The sequence below is a fragment of the Heteronotia binoei genome, chromosome 5, assembly GCF_032191835.1.
Source record: "Heteronotia binoei isolate CCM8104 ecotype False Entrance Well chromosome 5, APGP_CSIRO_Hbin_v1, whole genome shotgun sequence".
Lineage (NCBI taxonomy): Eukaryota > Metazoa > Chordata > Lepidosauria > Squamata > Gekkonidae > Heteronotia > Heteronotia binoei.
The window spans coordinates 113,862,537-113,883,011 of NC_083227.1; the positions used below are offsets into that span (position 1 = coordinate 113,862,537).

The window sequence follows — 20,475 nt, forward strand, 5'->3', positions numbered from 1 at the left end:
CTCTGTTCTGCAAGGTTATCTGGTGGGACAGTATGTAGATCCGGCATGCATGACTGAGACATGGGTGAGGGATGGCAAAACTGTTGCCCTAAACCAGCTCCTCCCCTCCCCGGCCCGGATTTCTCACTCCTCCACCAGGCCTGCTTTATGTGTAGGAATTGATGCAAACTGGGAGAGTCCCAGTGCCACCAAGAACAACACCAGGTCCCTGGCCTGAGAGGAGGCCACATTGTCACCATGGACATTAAAGTCACCCAGAACTAATAATCTGGGGTGCTCCAGTGCCCAGCCCAATACAACCTCTAGCAGGCCTGGCAGGGTATCTGCTGGTGCATTAAGTAATTGGAACACCAACTAGATAGCCAAACTTTCCTCAGCTTCCCACACTAAACCAACATATTCAATACTGGCAATATTTGGTGCAGGGAGTGGCCTGAAAGAGAAAGACTCCTGGCTAAGCAATGCAGTGCCTGACCCCTCCTCCCTGGCCATAGGTCCGGGACTGATGGAGGTCACTTCCAGGCTGGATTACTGTAACTCACTCTACACATGGCTGCCCTTTAAAAAAAAATTTCCATAACCCAGGAGCATGGGCACTTGCTGGGTCTCAAATCTGCCTCTGCCATGCTTATTTTTTGCCAGACTCCTGATACTACAAATTTAGAAAAATCTGGAATCTGGTTTTGGAATGATTTGATTAAACATTTGGCTGCTAGTATACCTACTCAGCTACTAGAAATGTGTTGTGCTGTGTGAATGATAGCACAGAATAAGTACAGAAGAATTTCTTTTTCCAAGTATTAGGCTTCTAACTATGCATCTGTGATGCTTTTGTACAAAGAACAAAGAGATTCATGTAGATAACCATACTTAAAATTTACTAGGAATAAGGAAGAGAAATGTTAACAAAACACTATTACTTGTATTTTTGGAATTTTTTCCTAAAAAGCAAAACACCTATAAAGATACTCATTTAATGAAGTTTACAAACAAAATGCCATGCAGTTAGTAAGGCAGAATTTGTAATTACTAATGCAGACCAGAAAAGCATTAACAATATGGAGTTAGCATAAACAATTTCTAACTATGTAATACATTACCTTTCATTTTTGTATGAGTATCTAACACAGGATCATGATAAATTTTACAGGGCCACCATGGACGTCTGCTGAACTTTGCCCACACAAGATCTCCAGCTTCATACTTCACAGGAATAGGTTTCTTCTTGCTGTGACCCTTATGAGAGAAGAGAAAAAGTTGTGAATCTCAACTGGGAGTTCACATATGTGTATTTATGAACAACCTACAAATCTTGCACTCATTTCCTACACACAGAAGTCATGAATTACTAGTACAGTTAATTTTAATCTATTTATTTCAATTGATTAATTGGGAGGACAGAAAATAAATTATCCCTATTTTAGAAGTCATTTACTTCAGGTGAGTTAGTTTAAATAGGTTGTGGAAAATTATGCGTCTTTCATTTTAATGAGAGGTTTGGCTTGTTTGTTAATCTAGAAACAAAACTGATGTTTATAAATTTACTAACTCTAAATGTTAGATTTCTAAAACAGATTATTGCAATTGTCTCTAAATACAACATATAATTTTTGGTAAACTGAATAAATTAAAAGATAAATTATTAACTAGTTAAACTCCTATGAACCTCCCATTTTCAGGCCCCACAAGCAACTGCGGCTCTTTTTCACATCTGGCCTATTGAAGAGCGAAGGACAAAAATACCTCTACCAGTCTGACACAATAATTACCCTTTTAAGACAAACTTCTTAATTTCCAGTAGAAAAGAGCAAGAATCCAAGAGCACCTTAAGACTAACAAAATTTGTGGTAGGGTAGCCCTGACCTGGATAGCCCCGGCAAGTCTGGTCTCAACAGGTCTTGGAAACTAAGCAGGGTCAATTCTGGCAAGTCTTTGGATGGGAGACCTCCCTGGAATTCAGCCACCTTGCTGAATATCCTCCAAGCCCCAGCAGGGTCAGTCACCAGAGGTCACCATGTCTTCCAGGTACACACGCAAACATGCACACACAAATACAAAAATACCTACTGCCTCACATTATGATTCAGTTTTGAGGGGAAAATCTTCCCTCTTCCCTTTCTTTTTAAAAAATAACCAGTCATCTGTGTTGTTCTGTCCATCTCTATTTATCTGTCTCTGTCTATCTGTGTTCATCTGTCTGTCTTTTCCTTCCCGTCCCAGCTCCCACATCAAGGCAAATGCCCACAGCCTCTTTCTAGAGAACAATGTATCTTCCCACAACAGGCCTTATTCCTAGTTTACAATAAGTACATAATCACTTACTTACAACCAATCGACCAATTATCCTAGTTTTCTAAAATGTAAAGTTCTCTTTACTCATCAGATCCACAGATCATCAGTTAACTTTTTTTTCATTTGCATGGAAAACTTCAAAAAGGGGCTTCCAGTTAGCAATAAAGGCAGATAATGTCTTCTCTTTAATCAAAGGAGTAAGTTTAGCCATTTCTAACAGTTCCAACATGGTTAACCACCAATCTTCTACTGTAGGTATCTTTGCAGATTTACTACTACTAGTAGAAGTAGTAGCAGCAGCAGCAGTAGAAGAAGATTATTATTCACTCCATCCCAGCTCACACTGGGCTCTTGGTAATGTACAACATAGATTAAGACAAATAAGCAGTTCAAATAATACAACAAATTACTTCAAAATTATTCAAAAGTCTCAGATGGCACCCTATGAGATTTCTGCATCCTTATGCCCAGTAATGGGCAGAGCAATCTGGGGGAGTGCTCTGGAAGCCAAATTACCCTCACACCATTTTAAATCCGAATTATGTCAGCATAAATTGCACTTACAACAATGCAGGCCAACTGCACTGCCCCATTGCTGATGGCCACTGACATTATGGTGTGGCAGCTGGCTGTTGGCAGAACTGAAGCATAGGTTCTGCATCAACATGGTTCTGGATGGTGTTGGGGGTGTGGCCAGAGTTAGTCAGCTCCCTCAGCCCTTCAAGCCCAGGAATGCCCCCTGCCAGCGGTGGAGAGTTACGCCAATGAAAAGCATGGTGTAGCCCATAGGCATCCATTGAACTAAAAAACCAGGTTGCTCCGTTACTGCAGCCATGCTCATTAGGTTCAGAGAAGCTCAGAATGCCAACTACAGGCTCGGCCAATCCCCTTCCTTCTCTTCTGACCTCTTCTATATCAGAACCCTAACAAGCACCCAACCCTTGGAGACTTAACAAGCATCTCACCTTTGGAGCCCCACACTGACAGGTAAGCAAGGGCAAGTATCCCAAACCTGCTCCCCCACTCCCCTCATTTGAGGCTGGGTGCCATGACAGCAGCTTCTGCACTCAAGCCCAGCACTGAGTGCAGGTGTCAGGCTGCACAAGCTGTGGTCATCCAGTGCCCATGGCCCCTGATATGCCATGGCAAAAGTTCCCCAGGAAGTTATCCCTGGGGATCTGAAAAGGAGGAAAGTTCTGTCATTTGCCTGGTTCTCACCCTTGGCAGAGCAAAGGGTGTGTCTGTGGTGGTGGCGTGGTCTGGCAACTGCTTTGCTGCACACTGTGAACCAGCTTGTCAAGTGTCTGTTTAACTCATTCCCTTGCAGAATCAGATGGTTCAGCTGCAGCAGCAGGATGGATTACAAGCAACCTGGAAGGACAGATAAGTGTGAGTTGGCTGGTCCCATTAGGTGCCTCAAGGGGCATTAGTGTGGAGGGACCTCCCTGTGGTGCCATCTGTGGGGCTATATTTGCAGATCCTGTCAGGACAAGACATGGCTGAGGCTGGCATGGCACTCGCGCCCAGTTGCCATGGCTCTGTTTTACTGCCTTACAGGTGAAGATTCAATAGAGAGATCTGTGGGTGTAGCAAGTCTCCTCCCCCCCCCCCCAAATTTGGCTCAGTCCACTGTTCCAATCCTCATCGTGAAGTGGAACATCATGTCCATCAAGCCCTTCCAAGTTCCACCCGTGATGCTATCCCACCTGGGCTCATGTCATCCTAGCTAAATGTAAGTTAACTTGATTAGGCCAAAGATGAAAATTTCAAGATGAAAATTCTACCTAGATTTCTTTTTAGAATTATGTTACCACTATTAATTAAAAATACAATGCTGAATCAATAACTATTCAATAGAAAACAGAAAAATAAAAAAGCAAGTGCTCCAACAAACATGGAATAATGGCAGTCTGATGGTACCTAGTATCAAAAGATACTATCTAGCAACCAGGCTCTCAGCCTTAACTAATTGGTCAAAAAGAGATAAAACACAAATAGTTTAGGAAAGAGAGTAACATGGCCTTGTGTCATAACTAGATAGCTAGATCTGGGAAAAGAAAATTCAAATGTCTAACCATGGCTTAATGTACATCTGTAAAGTTTAGTTAATGTATAGGATCAACTTAAAAGCAAGTTGGGATTATCTAGTTTACCTTGCATGCCAGTATTCAATCATGATGAATTTGCTGAAGATCAGCAGGGAGTCTTTAAGATACAAGAGAACCTAAAATCAACTGGAGTAGTTTATATTTTTAGTTTCTTCAGTGATCCCTGTTTTTTCCTTGGTGTTTTATTTTAAAAATTACATTGCCAAATCCCACTATTCCCTCACTTTTCCATTTTAAACAAAATATTGCAAGAGTTTTAAGCATGTTTGTATTTTATGTAAAAAAAATATTTAATTGTGTTTATCTGTGTCCTTTATAAAGTTTATACTGGGCATTACATTTTATGACATGCATGGCATGGCCTCACAAAGTCCCATGTGTGTCAGCTCTGGCCCTCATAACAAATGAGTTTGACACTCCTGACTATAGCTTGCCTGCCTACTTGGAAAATTAGGAATACAAGTTATAGGAGCAGGTAGAAAAAAGATCTTCAGACATGAATATCTGTAGATCAATGGCAAGATTTACACAAGGATATTGTTAAGGAAACTGCTAATATAGGTGCTAGAGAAAATATTGTTAAATTAGGTACAGGTGGTTCCTCATGCTTGATAGGTCTGCTAAAATACTATAGGTATATCTAATGTGTGCTGGTATTGCAATGCAGAAGTAGAGACCTTTTATATCTGGTGGCAACGCCCACTTGTGCAGAAATTCTGGAAAAAACATTCAAGGAAATAAATAGTATTCTGGATTGCAAAGTGGAATGTAAGCCTGAGATAGCACTGTAAAGCATTTTACTGAGTAATCATGAAGGGAAACTATGCAGTTAAAAATATGTTGGGGGAAGCAAGGCAACTTCTTGCACAGGCCTGCAAACAGTCACCTTTGCTGGGCAAAGATGAATGGGCACATACAATATGGTATATGGTTTTGATGAAGAAAATAACAGTGTATAAGGTCTGCAAAAGGTAAACCTAGGTTTAAGGAATTGTTCATTCAAACTTGGTTTCCATTTGTGAAATATTGGAATAAACATAGGTCAAAAGAACAGGTAAAAGAAATTATTCTGAGATATGTCTGATTAATTGATTGTAATAAATGGAAGATTAAAATAGAATAAGATATAAGCAGTAGCGTAGTTAGGAGATTCATGGTATGGAATTTTATGTATTTTTGTACTTTCAAACGCTTAACTATTTTCATTTTGTTAAAAAAATTGGTAGTTATTCTTACTGTAATTAAAAATGTATTTTGTAATTCTTTAATATGGTTCTGTAATTATTTTGAAAAATGAAAAGAAACAATTTTGTTCACTTATTTTAATGGAAGGGCTGCTCTTTTCTGTCAAGGAAAAAGCCTAATTTCTCTAAACCTGATACCAGAACCTGGGCAAATCCTACTCAGAAGCAGGGAGAATTTCCTAGTGTTGCAACAAAGCATGGAATTCGCATTTACCTGGAAAACTTCTACATTCCACCACATCCCCAGCTCAGAAAATAAGCCAGTTGAATCCCATTCCCCTAAGCCTTTTTTTGGGGTGAGGTGGAGGTTTAAGACAAGAATATCAGATGGGTTTTCTCAACACCAAAAGAGTAGCCCTTTAACTGCCAATCTTTGCGCACCCCCACTCATTGTCTTCTGTTTACCCTGCCTAGTTTTAAATACTTCCAGGATCACCTTCCAACTTTTCTCAATCACCTTGTGGCTCTCTCTACAGCTGCCCTTCCAACTTGCTTGCAGATTTGCTCCTGGGCATCTGGCTGCCTTCAATTCTTTTAGGCCTTCAACCACTAAAACTTTCCAAGGCAGGCAGGGAGAGCAGCTTGTCTGATTCCACCACAGATTCCTGCCCTTCCTCCCAAGATTAATACTTGTTAACAGGAATAATTAGTATTTCAGAGCAACATGTATTCACTAAGGTCTGATTCACTTCCCAGAAACAATGGCTGTGATCAGACGAGCAGTGATCACAAAGTGATCTAAGTGATCCAGGGTTTGTTTTTGTAATGGAGAGGTCTGATCAGACTTATCCCCTTAACCTGCTTCAACATGCTTTCACCCTGTCCTTGATTGATCAGACACAGCAGCCAGGGAGTGGGGCACTGGGCTCCCCCCCCCCATTTGTCTTCTGAGCATGCACATAAGTGCTTATGGGAAGCAGGCTTCACACTCCTGGCAGAATGGCGGCAGATAGTGGCCAATGGGATTACCGGAGGATCCTGCTGGGATATGTAGACCAGTGTGAGGAAAGTGGTTTTTAAAACTGTTTTTGAAAACTTCAATGTTTTAAACTCATCCTGGTCCTGTATGCTGTTGGCATTTTTATTTAAAAGGCTGGAGCAAAGCTGAAGTCACAGGCGTCATCCTCAGACTGCACCCCCCCTGCCTCTCTGGAAAAAAAACCATATCTCTTTTCAAGTAACACCTTTTCCATCCTGTGTGCTGCAAAGCACAGAAAAAAGCTGCAATACACAGACATCTTTCTTTGGAAGTTTTTAAAAAAGAATGCAAGCTCCTATGTGTCTATGAGTAAGAGTGTGATGTGCGAATATGCAGTTATGCGCACATCACTAAGTAAATATTAAAAAACAATTACGGACATTAAGTGGAAGCCTCAGGCTTCCAAAACAGCTTTTGCACCTTGAAGGAGTTCAGACACCCAGAAATGGCTTGACATTGCGGCAGGAGGGTTCAGACACGAAAACTGCGGGGTGAAAATGGACAACTGGGAAAATAGCAGAATGGACCTGGTAACAAATTAATCCAGTTTGAAGAGGGATTAAAGTAGGAGCCCAACAACTCAGGAACAGGAGGCAGATATTGCTGCCTGATCGTGCACTTTAAATCCAGTAAGGAACAGCAATGGCAACCAATTAAACCTCACTTCTGATCACCACCAACCACATATCAATATTATAATAATCAATTCTGCAAGAAAAATGCTTTCTTAAAATATAATATTATTACATGCTCTTGTCTCTTTAAACTATTTCGACCTCATCTACACATATTTTAACGATTGTAAGTCTTCAATTGAGATATCTAATTTGACTTCAATTACCAATATAACTGTTATTGTAATACACATTACAGGAAGTAGAAGATAGAAGTTCACACCAAAGAATCTTAAGAGTCTTGGAGATCTAACCAAGCATATAACTTCACCCAATATTTTCTTGCTTCTTCTTTAGATTTCCCAGCCAACAACTGGGATAAACAGTCCATCTCAGTTGTTTCCAGTATCTTTCCCATCAAGTCCAATCTCGTGGGAATTTCCTGGAGTTTCCATCTCTGTGCCAGAAGAATTCTAGCCGCTGTAACAACATGTGCCAGCAAATTTCTCATCTCTTTCGAATATTCCATAGGATATATGTTCAATAAAAATAGTTCTGGTTTGAATTGAATCTTTGTGAAGTGAAGTGGCCAAGTTTGCGGATGACACTAAATTGTTCAGGGTGGTGAGAACCAGAGAGGATTGTGAGGAACTCCAAAGGGATCTGTTGAGGCTGGGTGAGTGGGCGTCAACGTGGCAGATGCGGTTCAATGTGGCCAAGTGCAAAGTAATGCACATTGGGGCCAAGAATCCCAGCTACAAATACAAGTTGATGGGGTGTGAACTGGCAGAGACTGACCAAGAGAGAGATCTTGGGGTCGTGGTAGATAATTCACTGAAAATGTCAAGGCAGTGTGCGTTTGCAATAAAAAAGGCCAACGCCATGCTGGGAATTATTAGGAAGGGAATTGAAAACAAATCAGCCAGTATCATAATGCCCCTGTATAAATCGATGGTGCGGTCTCATTTGGAGTACTGTGTGCAGTTCTGGTCGCCGGACCTCAAAAAGGATATTATAGCATTGGAGAAAGTCCAGAGAAGGGCAACTAGAATGATTAAAGGGCTGGAACACCTTCCTTATGAAGAAAGGTTGAAACGCTTAGGGCTCTTTAGCTTGGAGAAACGTCGACTGAGGGGTGACATGATAGAGGTTTACAAGATAATGCATGGGATGGAGAAAGTAGAGAAAGAAGTACTTTTCTCCCTTTCTCACAATACGAGAACTCGTGGGCATTCGATGAAATTGCTGAGCAGACAGGTTAAAACGGATAAAAGGAAGTACTTCTTCACCCAAAGGGTGATTAACATGTGGAATTCACTGCCACAGGAGGTGGTGGCGGCCACAAGCATGGCCACCTTCAAGAGGGGGTTAGATAAAAATATGGAGCAGAGGTCCATCAGTGGCTATTAGCCACAGTGTGTATGTGTGTGTATATATATATTTATATATATATATATTTGGCCGCTGTGTGACACAGAATGTTGGACTGGATGGGCCATTGGCCTGATCTAACATGGCTTCTCTTATGTTCTTATGTTCTTTGTCTTCAGATTTTTCTGTAATAGTTCATGAACCATCTTCCAATAGCCTTTCACCACCTCACAGGTCCACCACATATGATAAAAAGACCCAACATGTTTAGTACATTTCCAGCATTTGTTAGACATGTTAGAATACATTTTACAAAGTTTCTGTGGGGTTACGTACCATCTCTAAAACATCTTGTATAAATTTTCTTTAAAGGCTACTGACTTGGTTAATTTAATATTAAATTTCCATAACCTCTCCCATTCTTCTAACATGATATTGCAACCCACATTTTTAGCCCATTGTACCATACAATCTTTTACAATCTCATCTTGTATCTTCATCTGTAATAAGTATGAATATAATTTAGAAACTATTTTTTCTTGAGAGCCCAAAAAGATTCTATCAAATGAATATGGTTCCTTATTGAAATCTGTTGTCTTATCCTTAGCATATCTGGATTCTACTTGTGTTCTCAACCACCAACTCATTTTAACGTCCATATTTTCTAATTCTTCCTTGGTTTTCAGTTGGTTATCATCTTTCAACAATTTTTCATATCTGTAATTTTGATTAGGTTTCATAAGGTTTGGAGGTGTAAATGCTCCCATCTTGGAATTTTCTGATAAATTCTCAGTTTTAACCATGACCATGTGTGATATAAAAGATTTTCGAAACCAGTGATTAAGAACATAAGAACATAAGAGAAGCCATGTTGGATCAGGCCAACGGCCCATCAAGTCCAACACTCTGTGTCACACAGTGGCAAAAAATGTTATATACACACATACACTGTGGCTAATAGCCACTGGTGGACCTGTGCTCCATACACTGTGGCTAATAGCCACTGATGGACCTGTGCTCCATATTTTTATCTAAACCCCTCTTGAAGGTGGCTATACTTGTGGCCGCCACCACCTCCTGTGGCAGTGAATTCCACATGTTAATCACCCTTTGGGTGAAGAAGTACTTCCTTTTATCCGTCTTAACCTGTCTGCTCAGCAATTTCATCGAATGCCCACGAGTTCTTGTATTGTGAGAAAGGGAGAAAAGTACTTCTTTCTCTACTTTCTCCATTCCATGCATTATCTTGTAAACCTCTATCATGTCACCCCGCAGTCGACGTTTCTCCAAGCTAAAGAGTCCCAAGCGTTTCAACCTTTCTTCATAGGGAAAGTGCTCCAGCCCTTTAATCATTCTAGTTGCCCTTCTCTGCACCTTCTCTAAAGCTATAATATCCTTTTTGAGGTGCGGCGACCAGAACTGCACACAGTACTCCAAATGAGACCGCACCATCGATTTATACAGGGGCATTATGATACTGGCTGATTTGTTTTCAATTCCCTTCCTAATAATTCCCAGCATGGCATTGGCCTTTTTTATTGCAAACGCACACTGTCTTGACACTTTCAGTGAGTTATCTATCATGACCCCAAGATCTCTCTCTTGATCAGTCTCTGCCAGTTCACACCCCATCAACTTGTATTTGTAGCTGGGATTCTTAGCCCCAATGTGCATTACTTTGCACTTGGCCACATTGAACTGCATCTGCCACGTTGACGCCCACTCACCCAGCCTCAACAGATCCCTTTGGAGTTCCTCACAATCCTCTCTGGTTCTCACCACCCTGAACAATTTAGTGTCATCCGCAAACTTGGCCACTTCACTGCTCACTCCGAACTCTAAATCATTTATGAACAAGTTAAAAAGCATGGGACCCAGTACCGAGCCCTGCGGCACCCCACTGCTTACCGTCCTCCACTGCGAAGACTGCCCATTTATACTCACTCTCTGCTTCCTATTACTCAGCCAGTTTTTGATCCACAAGAGGACCTGTCCTTTTACTCCATGATTCTTGAAATAAGAATGCCCTTCTAACTTTTGGTACTATAAATATGCATGCCAACCCAAATTGAGGTCATGGCCCTCTAGCAATAACTGTCTCCTGTCATTCAGTAGGACCCAGTCTCTCACCCAAGACAGCATTGCAGCTCTGTAGTACAACTGCCAATCCAGAAGCCCCAAACCTGCTCTCAGTTTAGAATCTTGTAATGTCTTTAGCTTAATTCTTAAGACCATCTTGTTCAGTTCCTGAGAAAACACATTGGTTAAAAGCACTGGTATAGTTTGAAATAGAAATAACAGTCTTGGCAAAATATTCATTTTAACTGACACTATTCTTCCCATCATAGATAAATTCAGATCTTGCCACTCTCCCAAGTTTTTAATCATTGAGCAGTTTATCGTAATTGTTCATCCTTAAACTACTGCATTTGTTTGTAATATATACACCCAAATATTTAACTTTTTTCTCATAAGAAAATCCTGATGTTTGTTGAAGGCGTTGAATTTGTTCTGTTGTCATATTCTTTGTCAATAATTTTGTTTTGTGATAATGATCTTTAATCCTGCCCAGTGACCAAACTGGTTAATCTTATTTATCAAACAATCAATTGAATCTGTTGACTGCTCTGATATATTCCAATATATTACATACTGTTCTGACATTATCTTTCAAATATTTTCTAGGAAGAAATCCTGTCTGATCTTGATGTATTGTAGTCTGAAGAACCTTCTTAAAGCGTTGTGCCAGTATTGAGGCAAAATTTTTGTAATCCACGTTTAACAGAGAAATTGGCTGAAAGTTCTTTATGTTTTTCAAGTCTGCACACTCTTTTGGAATTAGGGATATTGTAGCTTCTTGCCACAAAGCTGGTATTTCCACTTCCTCTTGAATCCTTTTGATGAAACGTTTGAATGGTAACAGCAAACATTCTTCATAGGCTTTGTAGAACTCTGCAGGTAAGCCATTTCGTCCCAGAGACTTACCATTATTTTGAAATGCCACTGCCTCTCCCACTTCCCTTATCGCTATTGGCTCATTTAGAATTTTCCGTTGCTCCTCTGTAAACTTGTTGAGATTGTTCTGTTTAATGTATTCTTCTAAATCTTCCTTGGAAACTTGTTTATCTTCATATAATCTTTTGTAAAATTGTTCAACAATTTGGCGTATCTCCTGTCTTTGAGTTTTCTCTTTATTATTTTCATCTTTCAAAACCGGTATTATTCTTTTTGCAGTCTCCTTCCTCAATCTGTAAGCCAACCATCTTCCTGGTTTGTTTGCATGTTCGAAGAAATTCTGTCTAGCAAATCTTAATTTTTTTCTCCATTTCCTCTGCAAGTAGTAGGTTGAGCTGATGCTGTATTTTTTAAATTTTATTTTGAAACTCTTGTTTAGTAGGTTGTGTTTTTAAATTCTTTTCAGCTTCCCCTGCTTGCGACACTAGTTTTTGGAAGTTTTCAGTTCTTTCTTTCTTTTTCTTGGCACTGAATCTAATTGCAAGTCCCCTATAATATGCTTTGGCTGTATCTCAGACCACTTGCATCTTGACATCTTGAGTTATATTCTGTTTGAAAAAGGATTCCGTTTCTGCTTTAGTTTCTTGAAGAAAATCTTTACCTTTTAGAATTAAAGTATTTAACCTCCAGGTTCTTCTCATTTGAGTACCCTTGAGTTTTATCATTACAGGATTATGATCTGATACAACTCTTGGTCGGATTTCCATCTTGACTAGGTCTTTAACCAGATCTGTGGACAACCAGCACTTATCAGTTCTTGACCACGTTTGGTGACTGGCAGAATAGTATGTAAAATCTCTTGAATTTGGATCTCTTGTCCTCCATGAGTCAGCCAACTCCAATTCTTCTGCAAGCTTCCAGAAGCTTATTGGTAATTGAAAGCCTTTAGCTTTAATGTGCTTATTTTTTTATCCAATTGTCTGTCACAGACTGCATTAAAGTCTCCTACTAGACAGTACCCTCCATAGTCCAGATTTACTAACCTAAGGTGTAGATCTTTAAAAAATCTTTCTTGATGCTCATTCGGGGCATAGATATTTGCCAATAAATTTTTTTTGCTATCCATCATTACTTCCACCATCATTACTAAGATTCTTCCATCTTCTGAAGCGTACTGTAACTGTGGGTTAAATTTGTCCTTGATATACATTGCCAGGCCCCTTTTCTTTTTATTTGTATCTGCTGCTAGAGACAAATTGCCAAGTTTCTTATTTCTCAAAAGATGTTGATCTTTTGCCAAAATGTGAGTTTCTTGTAAACAAATTATATCCATTTCCAATTTTGCTAAATATTTGAAAGTCTTCCTCCTTTTTATAGGAGAATTAAGTCCGTTAACATTAATAGAGACGATTGATGCCATTATGGATTTTTCTTATCATTATCTTTTTAATCTTTTTTTGTCTGCAGTCTTGTTGAGTATTTTCTCGGTCCACTTGCTCCACTTGAGTCATCTTCATCTGAAACCTCCTCTACTTCCTCTTCACCAGCCTTCTTCTTCTTCCCCTCTTTTTTTTCAATTTTCTCCAGAAAATTTTTGGCTTTGAAACAGAGTTTATCCTGTATCTATTCTCTTCATACGTAAAAAGTAGGCCTTCCGGCATTAGCCACGTATATGGTATTTCTCTTTCTCTCAAAAAGTTTGTCAATGTTTGATATTCTCTTCTCTTTTGTCTGGTTGGCCACGGTACCTCCCTCAAAATTGTCACCATATTTCCTGCTATCATCCCCGTTTTGTCCCTCGTTTGTTTCAAAATATTATCTCTGTTTTTTTCCTTGTGAGCCTCAAATGGATTTCGCTAGGTAATTTGTTCCATCTCATGAAACTTGATGGTACCCGCTTAACTTGATCAAACTCCTCCTCCATCTTATCAGGTTCCACCGGTAGAATTTCTGACAAAGCTTCACTTAGCATTTTCTATAGATCTTCAGTTTTTTCTTCTGCTACATTTTGAAACTGCAGCATATAGGCTGCTCTATCCATCTCTAGCTGAAGAAATCTACTATCATATAGTTTCTGCTCTTTTTCCAGTTGCTCCACCTTTTGGGTGTTCTCCGTCACCTGTGCATCAAGAACCTTTAAAGCTTTATTGGTCTCCGCCGTTTGCTTTCTATTCTCTTGGAGTTCTTGTTTAATTTCTGCCATCTGCTCTCCTATGTTATCTACCTTGCCCATCAGTTGTGCTATGGCAGTTAAGAGAGTGTTTTGTATTTCTTTCATGTCCCCCTGCATAGTTACAGGTGTAAATTACTCAAGGCCAGACAAAGAACTGGGTGAAGGAGTCGGTGGTCTGCCTTCTTGGTTCTCTTTTTTTCTTTGAGCCTCTTTAAAGCCAACAGCAGCTTTATTGTCCATCCTTATTAATATATTTGCACTCACACTCCCAAACTTGTATTTCCCCTAAACAGGCCTGTTTGGAACACAATGTTCCTATTTGTATCAACTAACCCAGTATCCAGCAAGTAGTATCAATATTATGAGAAGATAATGGTTTGAGAACAAGACCTTCTTGTTTATATCAACAATATATCCAACTTCAAACAGAAATAAACTCTATGCTAAACAAAACTTTTTACTACATCCACCTTTAGTATCACCAAGCCTAAACAATTAAGCTCACAGAAACAGTTCACTATAGTGCGTTCTCAAGGATAGATAGTTCAATCCACTCTGGGACTTGCCAAATACATCCAATGCTCCATGATATAAATTGTAATCCAAGGCTGGATGCCCATTTGTATAGTCTCCACTGGAAAAAATTAAAAATAACCAAGGAAGAATAACAAATAAAAGATCCCTACATTCCCAGCAAAATAACAACAAAGGAAAAAGAAAAAAGCACCATACGAAAACAAATGAGAAATTAAAAATAAGGAAAAAAAATATTCCAACCATATATTTATAGATAAATCCTCCTAGAAATACAAAAAGGGCAAACAAAAAAGAAAACAAACAGTAAACCAAAATTCAAAAAATTAAAAGGGATGCAAAAATTACCTTCAGTTAGCCAACTCTATATAATCCAATAAGAAATTAAGAAAAAACAAGAATGCTAAGGGTCATATCCACCATCCAAAATTTTGTAATCCACTTGTAACCCAAAAACAAACTAAAAAAACAAAATGCTAAGGGTCATATCCACCATCAAAAATTTTATAATCCACTTGTAAACTTCACAGCTATTCTTCCAACTGACAACAATATAGCTGCATTTTATAAATCACTGCACAAACCATCTGAGACCCAGAATAAATCTTCAAGACCAGCAAAAATTTATTCAGAACATAGCCATAAGGTTCTTATCTTTTTATATCTTTAAGACCAGCAAAGTTTTATTCAAAATTATATTGTCTCCAATAGATGTCAGCTCTATAAGACATTCATTAGCAACAGTCTTAGATCAAAGTTCTTACAGCAACTAGTCTTCTCCTTCACATCGACTTGCTACTAGCCATCCCATCTTCTGTTGTTCAATCATGAGGTCTTCCTCCCCCCAAGAAAGCTCAGAGCAGTTTAGTTCAATTCAGGAGCCAGTTTAAGTTAAGAAACTGGTGTGAAATAGTCCCAATTTCGCAACATGTCCTTAGGGAAACCACCATAATAGGCACCAGACTTTTGGAAGTCTTAAAAAAGAGAAAGAGGGAGCCGGGCATTCCCCTCCTCCTCCTCTTCATACTTGCCTCCATCTGCGCTCCGTTTGACTTTCCACTCTCCAACTCCCATCTTCCCACTGATCTTAGTTAAAGATTAAATATAAAAACAGAAGAAGACTTACAGTCCATCCCAGAGGTAGAAGAAATCAGACTGGTCATGCAGAAGAACTTGTTGAAAAAAAAGAAAAGAGTCCAGCAGTCAACCCCGATGCCATTTAAAAATGGCGATCAGGACAGTGAGGCCCGCAGCAATGTTGGGGTTGGGAGCCAGCTGCTGCTGACCTTCTCGATCCTCAGTGTCAAGCCACGCATCTTATCGGACACTTCCCGGGTCCCAGACTCGAGTCTCCACAAATGGGGAACCCCTCTGCCGCCCGATTAGAGAGCAGTTCTGGACCAGCCAGTCCGAGTTGCTCCCTAGAATAGGCCGCCGAACCGGAAGTCTTCCACACAAGTCATTATGAAAAAGTATTTGATCTAATATTAGTATTTAAAATGTATCACTGCCTTATTCTGATTTTCAGGTTACCTCAAGGACAGAATTCAAATGCAGCCATCTCTTCCCATCTTTACCCTACCCCCAGACCTTTAAAAGCCACCTACAAAAGCTGGGGAAACTTCCAGAATAAGCCTATCTGGATCCCAGCCAAGATTAAGATCACAAGAACATAAGAGAAGTCATGTTGGATCAGGCCAATGGTCTATCCAGTCACACAGTGTCCAAAAATCAGTTGCCATCAGAAGGTCCACCAATGGGGGCCACAGAGGATTATGACAAGACTGTTTACAGATCCCCAAATTAAGTTCTGTCCAAAATAGGATAGTAGAACTTGAAGTCATCCATAAAACACCATTGTCTTGAAGTCAGAGCCAGTATCTCAACACAAGGCATATATATTCCCCTTCCCAATATCCTCCACAGCCCATACAATCAATGACTTTCTTCACTCCATCCCAAAATCAAAGATTCAAACTATCTTTAACAAGCAGACATCATTTAAGGTACAAAGTAGTAAAGATTCAAAAAAGTAGCATAATTTTTTAAAACTGGAAATTGCATATATAATTTTTAATTTTATACATTCCAGGATGTTTTCAAACTGTATAAAATGTCCTTCAAAACCTTTCATATTAAGCTACTTGTAAAGTCACTCAAGAAAACACTGCAGTGCAGACACCGTGTGGCAAACCTTAGTTAAGTAAGCTTAATTATGGCTGGCATAATGTCTGAGTCCATAGAACATAATCAGAGTCATAGGTCTGCCTTTAAAGGCAACTGCACCATAGAAAGAGGAATGCTAAGCAGATGGAAAACGAAAGCATGTAAGAAGTTTTAAGCCATGGTTTGCCTGTGTGTTTGGAAACTTAAACCAATGCTCAGGTTATACAGAGGTTAGGCATAATAATCTGAAATGAGTCTATCTGTATTTGACTGTTTTCATGACTACTGCATTTTTTTTTTACTTTGTGAGTCACCTCAAATAGTTCTCTGGACAGATGGCATGTATATTTCCTAAAGAAATATAGCCTTCTCACAGGACTTAACCATCTGTGCAGATACCCACAATCAAGGCATGCCTTTTCTGAAACAGCCTTCTTAACTAACCTTTGCAATACGTGGTTTTAATACCCAAATGAAGGTAAGTCTTAGATGTATTTATTTACAAATTATTTATTTATAAATTATACTAAATTCAATCAACTACTAGAGCAGAATTTTAGCATGCTGAAGGCAACCTTGCAGCAACTCTTCCCTCACCCATTTTTCAACTGTTTGGCAGCAATCCAGGTTTCCAGACTGCATCTGACCCTGAAATCTAGTTCATCTGCAATTTATGATCATTTCTGAAATGAAAAGTTATGAGGTTATGAGATTCAAAATTTATACACACACACAAAAGCTTAATGTATTTATACGTTTAAATGAACTTGTGCGCCACCCTGAGATTACCTGCAGAAAGGGCAGTACAGAAACTTAATGAAATAATAAATTACACACACACACAAACAACAAATAAAAACATATTTGCAGCTAGAAGTATCTGCAAAGTTAATTTAGAATTCAATCAAGATTTTTTTTATTTTTTAGAAAAGGTCTTCTTTCAAAGCAATAATTATAGACAATGCCACAGCATAAAAAGAAGCCACTTCCACCCATGCTAGGGGAGGAACTCTAATTTTTATCAGCTCCTCCCCAGACCCATTTGACTATACCAAACCACATTCTGTCTGGTACGGTGGCCCTCAGAAATGGCTTTTTAAGTGTGCTGAAGCTTCATTTGGAAGGTGTTAATAGGATCAAAAAATACATTTCTTAAAATACTGGTGATTTATGCTAATATTAGGAAACACACCATTGATTTCTCCTCAACTCTGATCATTAGGCAAATTCTTAAAATTATCAAATGTTTTACAGCAGGGTGTCCTCTCACTAACACAAACTGTAGGAATATAACAAAGTCAGGGAGAGAGCTGGCTACTTCATCTGCACTGAGCATCTACTATAGCTTCTAATTCTAAAATTTGGAGTCACTCAATTAATCTGATGGACAAAATGAAATACTTCTTTACTCAACAAGAAATTATACTGTGTTACTTGCTGCCAGTAGATGTACTGAAGGCCACAAGCATAGATGGCTTTATATCAATGAATCTTCCTCACTTTCCCTTCCTTCCCACAGCCATCTCTGACCTCAAGAAAATTTATTCCCAAGGTCAGGGCCGGTACAGTCGCCTAGGGCAGTGGCCTGGGGAGGTGCTGAACTGGGCGCCGTGGGAGGATGGGGGGTCCCTCCCTTCCAGGTGATTTAATTCACGCAGGAAGGTGCCCACGAGCAGCCCGTGCCTTCCCTGCCAGTGAAAGGTCCCACTGATCTGCTGATCAGCAGGGCCTTTAAATTGCCAGGGAGGCCAGCACCTGCTCCTGGGTGCTCTCCCAATCATGCGGGAGTGCCAGCAGAAGCAGCCAGGCCAGCCTCCCCTTCCATTTAAAGAACTTGCTGATCTGGCAGGCTCTTTAAATGGAGGGGGAGGCCAGCCTGGCTGCTTCTGCCAGCACTCCTGCATGATCCGGAGAGTGTCCAGGAGCAGGCGCCAGCCTCCCAAGTGATTTAAAGGAACCTGGCAAGGAGAGGGCAGCAGCTGCTCCTGGGCACCCTTCTGTGCAATTTACATGGCCCAGGAGGGAGGGACAGCCCCACCCTCCCAGCCTGGGGTGCCAGATTCTTGACTGAACAGGGGAATTACTATGAATGAACAGGTGAATAAACTGAAATTATACTGTGATAGCAAAGTTGGAAGATGCAAAATAAAGAAGGGGAAACAAGTTGACAAAGTACTCAGCTGCAGCAGCAAACAGAAATTCTATCAGTCTTTGAGTTTCCCTAAATATTAATGTATTTAATACTTTAATACATAATTGAATAATGAGTTATTTAAACCAGTAACAGTGCAATCCTAAACACTGTTACACCTTTCTAAATCCACTGAAGAAGGCTGTAACTCTGTTTTGGACTATAGCATAACTTCCTCCTAACACCTAATCAATGTATTATGGAATATTTATTGTTTACTATCTGAATGAAACATTTTTAAAAGCAGTACTACCTTAAAGACTCCTGCATACCTGATACCTAACATCTGTACACTTTACTAAATGAAAACATCATATTTTATTACTTAAACATACTTCGTGGTCAGGAATTGCCTGCCTATCACATCCTCAAAGTGTAGAAGTGAAAATCCACTACACCAGCATTCTAAATCCTATGCACAGACTGTATATCATTTAATTTTCTAGTTTTCACTGTAGTGCATATATATTAACACACACCACTATTATATTAAAAGACATAAACACACAATCATCGTGAGCTGATATCAAATCAGAAGCTTCCTTTAGAAATAGCCAAACTATTAATAACAATAATGAACTACCCATTCATAAAGCTAATTCAAGCTGGTTTTCGGCTCTACTGGAAGCAGCAAAATGAACACTTCACAGTATAAATGAACACTTCACAGTATAGTCTACAAAGGAATATCATTTCTGCAGTTTTTACTCTCTCATTAACAACTGAAATGCTTCTTACTCATTAAAAAAGTACTAGTTCCCTTACTGCAAGTGGCACTATTGCCCACCCACTTTTTTTTTGCTGGCAATGGGAGCACATTTCAATTAAGTTAAATCAAAGCTACAGACTGAATGCAAAGAATTAACTTTAGGTCCAATGCAAGGCTTTAATAGTGTTCAAGCACTTCATATACATTATTCCAATAACAACCCCAGCTATCTTTAAGATGGGTCATTATTACTACCTCCACATTGCAAGCAGAACTCCTCTGCAGTAAATGAGATGTACTGTATATGCTTGTTAAATATAACTGTTAAATAACAATAGGAATCAGAAATTTTAAAATCCTGTCTTTCAAATATGATGCACTATCACTCTTCACACTGCAAAAACAGGTTCCTCTTACTTGTCTACATGCCTGAATTACCTAGCTAATTTCTTTGTTGCCCCTTACTTTGGCATCAGAGAAACAAGCAACTGCAGCAATTTTCAGCTTGGCATTTGAGTAGAACAGAAGGGGGGATTAATAGATAAAGAATGAAGAACCATGTACATTGCCCTCAGCTTCTTGGAGGAAGAGTGGAATAAAACTGTACTAGATAGATGTAAATTATGCCACTAGATAGATGTACTAGACAGATATAAAGTATGTCGCTCCTTAGTATTTGTTTTTGGGTAGTGGGAGTGACATAATAAAAAAGTCCTTACAGACAACCAAATTACACTCTATGCTGATTCTCAGGAGGGCATACAACATCCTGCTAAACTGGACATTATATGTGGTCAACAATTATATGCATATAGTGACCACTAACAAATGAATATTATTTGGGAAATGCAACCAATAATTTAACCACCACTCTGCTCCAAACGGGGAAATTTTATCAGTTAGTATCAGTTCACTTGAATCCACGTAAACTACTATTGTCATCCTGCACAACAAAACATGGTAACTTTAGCTCACAGTAGCTCTCAACCAAAATGAAACCTCCCAGGTAACACTGAAAAAGGAAGCTATACATGCGCCTGCAGAGTGAAAATCTGGCTAGAACTAGGATGCAAGAAACTGCAACCTGGACATAACAGCTGCTGAAATAATTCCCTAAAGTAGAGGGTGAACTAGAAGCA

General features: G+C 39.5%; 1 protein-coding gene across 10 annotated transcripts in view; it reads right to left on the reverse strand.

Annotated features, from left to right (window-relative positions):
- NSD1 (nuclear receptor binding SET domain protein 1) overlaps positions 1-20,475 on the reverse strand; it is an 89,199-nt gene that overhangs the window by 41,235 nt on the left and 27,489 nt on the right. For all 10 annotated transcript variants that reach the window (XM_060240173.1, XM_060240172.1, XM_060240174.1 and 7 more), the window contains one exon: positions 1,101-1,236. In XM_060240173.1, the coding sequence (XP_060096156.1) occupies positions 1,101-1,236 (136 nt within the window). The remainder of the gene's footprint in view (positions 1-1,100; positions 1,237-20,475) is intronic.